Consider the following 4,929-nt stretch of genomic DNA (forward strand, 5'->3'; position numbering starts at 1 on the left):
GAGCATCTCTATTTCATAGCAACACCTAGGACGCACGGCTCAATCGATTTAGGGAACCACTTGTTGACAATGCCAAAATGAACTTAACTTATCCTAGACTCATCCACGTAATAAAATATGAATCCCGTGACATAAGAATGGCAAGATTTGACAACAACATTACATGATCAGCTCATAGAAAGTGTCATTTAGGAGGACGGATCATGAATTCAGTTTTGCAATTTCAGGAACCATAGGGGAGTGCTGTGATTTCCTCAAGTTATCAGATTAATTAAGCGCTGTAGGCAATTTCTCAATTCTCAACCTATCAAGTTAACTACTAATAAGAATTTGAAAATACAAACGATTGCATTACATCCTTTTTTCTTATGAAAGAGAGGGTCATAGTTCAAGGCCTACCTGACATTACATTTTCCCAATTTAAATATGTAGAGGGAGGGCGATTTAAATCCTCGGGAATGATTTTTATTATTATTTTTTAACAAGTATGTTCTTGGACATAAGGATTTGAACCTCCATATACTTATATTCGACCTTAATAAACAGTTAAACACTAATATTGTTATTAGTTGTTCGTCAATTGTAGTCTTTCCCAGTAAAGACTTCCATTTAACGGGCTTCAGACGATTTCTTGTAGCTCTGCCATGGGCATGAATAAAGCCAGTCACCACAGCCATTGTATTTGTACTAACATTTAAAAATTAACTCAATAATTCAATCCTGTTTTGCTATTCATTCCATGTTGGACTATCTATACGTTCTACTACACACCATGTGCCATTATGTACTTTCTCACCATACCCTTCGTTCAAAGGTATAGAAGATTGCTCAAAATCCAGAAGCACTTCATCACTCCATTCATCTTGCTCTAATTTTGCCTACAATCTGTCTTCCCTTATGTATAGTTGGGGCTAGAAGACAGAAACAATTGCTCTTTGGCAACTCAAGTCATCCGTATCAATTACTTCTCTACTTCGGAAATTTTACCAAAAGTACATAATAACATATTAACATGGTATAAAATTCATTCTTAACGGACAAAACCGTGTATAGTAGTTATAAAAAAAAGACATCTAAGTAACGCAGACAAGTTTTCAAGGTAATTGACTGTATACGGTCAATTATCAAGAGATGTCTTCAAAAAGATACTTATGTTCTTGTTTACTAAGAGAAAAAACTTGGCTTAAGTTACAAGAACATAAGTATAAATAAGATTGCAGAATAAAGTCCTTAAGCCAAGTATCTTAAGTTAAGGTTGCCCCCTCCAAGTATAAATAAGATTGCAGAATAAAGTTACAAACAGCACAAAGAAACTGAAGGTAGCGATATCAAATATCTAAAAAAAAACTATAAATTTACATTGACGCATTGAAGTTACTTGAGAAAGAGATATCATCAAATAGCAAACTAAAAATAAACATGGATGCTTTGATTTTACAATAAATCTAAGCACTGCATGGAAGTTTTCATGTAATCTCACATACAGATCAAACTACCATAAAATTTCAAACTTTGCTTATCTTTTTGGACTAAGCGGTTCCCTTTGTATCAACGATATAGATGGTGGGGTCATAGTTTTGTCCCTACCTTCTGCATAAAACTCTTCATTCACTGTAGAATATAGCCTGTCTGGGCTATGGCCATTTGAAACTTTGCTTGGACTTGGAAAACTAGTTGTAAGAATCTTGGATGAGCCAGAGTAATTTCCCAGTGGAGAACTTGGGCTGGATCTGGATTGAACCGCTCTGTCTGTCATTGTTTTGTCCCTGCCTCCTGCATATATCTCTTCTTTTACTGTAGAAAGTCGACTCTCTGGGCTGTAGCCCTTTGAAACTTTGCTGGGACTTGGAGAACTAGTTGTAAGCATCTTGGATGGTCTAGAGTAATCTCCAAGCGGAGAACTTGGGCTGGATCTGGATTGAACCACTCCATCTTCACGAGGCAAAGGAGAAATAGGCAGCTGGTTACCATTGTCCATTCGTTTCATGTAGAACTTATCTTCAACTATATCATAGGAATTCCCAGTCCGCACTTCCTGAGCAAGAGAACACCAACAACAGAATAGCCATAGTGCGCAATCAGAAACCACTGGTTCACCGCAACAGAAGTTATAAGCAGGCAAATTGAATCTCTTTCTCATTTGGATCCTCCAAAAGCCACCATAGAGCAAACCAAATACACAAAGAATCAGCCCAGTAAAAACTAGAGCTTCCCTAACAGCTTCATTGTCAATATTTACAGAAGCCAAGGTGAATATCCAGAAAGGAGCCATACAAAACAAGAGAAAAGTCACAATATGAACGTACATATTGCCAAATCCAAGTCTCTCCATATTCCACCCAAATACACAAAAGCTACAGAAAAGAGATAGATAAGCTAGAGAGATATCATCCCAAAAATCAAGAATCCCCCCACTCCATTGTGGTCTGTTCTCAACAATCCGCTGCTCATCTCTTGCTGCAAAAGAATATCTCTTCTCTAAAGATTTCACCCTCATCTGATCTCTCCTATCACCAGTGGTAATCTGAACCTGTGCTTCCTCATCCATTTCAGAATCATAATCCCTTCCAAGGGGACTCATGATAGTGTACAAGCCTGCAATTGCAGGTGCAGCAATTGCAAGAGATACGCATACTCCAACTCCTATGGCTGGTCGTTGAGATCTCTTGTACCCTAAGTTTAGGCCACAAAGTGCGTATTGAGCAAAACAATTTACATGGAGCAGAACAATAACCACCAACATGTGTGCCCATTCATGGGGCTTGTAGGTCCCATGCTTGCAGTAAGCCTTTCTTAGTTTAGAAATGTCTTCTGGTTTCCATCTGCATAGAAGTACAAGGTGGTAGAACCGTTTTGGATGCTGGTACAAACACATAAGAGTAAATAGAGCATTAAGAATTTGATTGTTTACTTCAAACCAAGCATTCCTCTGAGGCTTCTTGGGTAGCACGCTGTTTAACATTCCAGTCATAACGAGGAATAGAATTGCACCTGAAACAGCAACACAGGTGATCCACACAAACAACGCCATGTTCATTGGGTCTCTAATCCATTCTTTGCTCATTTTCAAGAGTGAATACCAATCAATTTTCCGATCAAACACCCCACTGATTCGTTCTCGCAAACGGTGACCACTTGAAGAAGCCACAGACCGTGAAATCTCATCTCTCTCATAAGCTATCCGCTTAAATCTGGCAGATGCAGAACCAAATTTTAGGAGCCTTATCCTACTAAGAGGAGCAGTAAATGTATCAGAAAACCTTCTTTTAGGGTTCTCATCAGTTAGTAGTATCCTCTGAGACCCTGATACGTGAAGAGGAATTTCACCCTTGAATTTAGCACCGCTAGATTCCTCAATTTCTTCTTTCTGGCTGCCATTATCAGTTGAAACCATTCTCAATTAAAACACCAATCAGCCTAGTTGACCCCTCACAGTAGCATTAACGACACAAAGGGCACTGGAGGTAGATCTATGTGTTGACTTTCGATTTGTCCTCCTGAGTTTTGAATCGCAAATAATACATTTTAAGAATTAGTCCTCATATATAAAGAAATCTTGTTTTAGAAAAAAAAAGGGGGGGGGGGGGGGGGGGGGGTGGTGTGACGCGGTGGGCAAGGAAAGATAATCATAAACCAAGACTGAAATTTGACTTACAAAACCAGATGCGGCTGAAAATTATATAGACTCAAACTAAAAATTCGATATAAAAGAACATCACTCGCTCAGCTCTTATTGCTGATAAAAGCCCAGTGTTTGTAGATACAAGCAATTGTCTCATTCTTCAAAACCCAGAAACCGATCCAAAAAGGACAATCTATTCATCCTGGGTTTTCACAAGAACAACGGAAAAGATAATAATAAAAATAAAAATAAAAATAAATAAATAAAAAAGAACCCAGAAATTTATATGGCATAGTTCGACCAAAGTAGCTCACCAATTTATACCCAAAGAAGGAAAGTAAACGAAAAAAATTAAAGAAATACGGGAAGATTTAAAAGCTCGCTCACAAAGGCAAGTCGAAGCTGACACATACCTGCGGTGTGCGGAATAATAATAGGGAAATTTATGATACATGAAGAAGCTTTCATTGAAACGAGTTTTCTCTCTGAGAATCTGATCCGGGACTCACAAATAAGCATACATGGTGAAAATTATTCTCGCTGTTGTTGCTTATTTTGGCTCAGCCAAAATAGAAATTGCCAAGCCTGCATTCGTTGCCAAAAGGATGAACTAATTAGATACCAGGAAGGATCCGGGAGAACCTACGAGAAACTCTACTATACTGCCCATTGTTATCGCTACCGTTGACCATTCATTTAAAATTAATTTTTAATGTATTAACGTATTTTTTTTTTATTTTTAAAAATATTTAAATCTTCTATATATAAAAAGTGTGTATGAAACGGAAAATCTTGTTTTAACGGTTTTTCTTGTTTTTCCGTTAAAGTTAACACCGTTTGTTTTAACGGTTTGACATATAAAATGAAGACATAAATATTAAGAGAGATAGCATTCATTGTTATTATATGATTTATTAATCACAATAATAATAATACTTAATAGTTTATATAATAATAAGTAATTAAAGATTAGTTATTATATTTTTCTCATTTTCCTTAACATATACACGTGTATTAGGTGCATAAGACGTAAATCCCTAAATATAATATACATGTATTATACATTTCATTAACTCAGATTATTGAATATTTCAAATTTAAAAATCTCATATAATATATAATACAAGTGTGTTTAATCAAAGTGTTTTTTCTTTTCCCATGATAGTAGAACGTAACTTCCGCTAAGTCATATTCCACACGTAGGCTTGCTATGATGGGTACGTGACAAAGGTCGTGATCCTTGAGCTAATTAAGAAAGAGTAAATTTGGCCAACAACTTCAAAATATATTTTAGAATTTATATATAT

At 36.5% G+C, this 4,929-nt stretch overlaps 1 protein-coding gene across 2 annotated transcripts; it reads right to left on the minus strand.

Moving 5' to 3' along the window:
- Window positions 1–1,337: 1,337 nt before the first annotated feature.
- LOC122301547 lies at window positions 1,338–4,307 on the minus strand. Of its 2 annotated transcripts, XM_043112945.1 has the most exons (3): window positions 4,036–4,307; window positions 3,656–3,824; window positions 1,338–3,497 (listed from the first exon to the last, which is right to left on the minus strand). In XM_043112945.1, exon 3 carries the CDS (start codon window positions 3,392–3,394, stop codon window positions 1,517–1,519), a length of 1,878 nt encoding a protein of 625 aa, XP_042968879.1. In that variant the 5' UTR covers window positions 3,395–3,497; window positions 3,656–3,824; window positions 4,036–4,307; the 3' UTR covers window positions 1,338–1,516. The 2 variants fall into 2 exon arrangements, with proteins under 2 accessions (XP_042968879.1, XP_042968878.1); XM_043112944.1 differs by lacking the exon at window positions 3,656–3,824.
- Window positions 4,308–4,929: the final 622 nt, after the last annotated feature.

The sequence above is a fragment of the Carya illinoinensis genome, chromosome 2 (genome assembly GCF_018687715.1).
Source record: "Carya illinoinensis cultivar Pawnee chromosome 2, C.illinoinensisPawnee_v1, whole genome shotgun sequence".
NCBI lineage: Eukaryota > Viridiplantae > Streptophyta > Magnoliopsida > Fagales > Juglandaceae > Carya > Carya illinoinensis.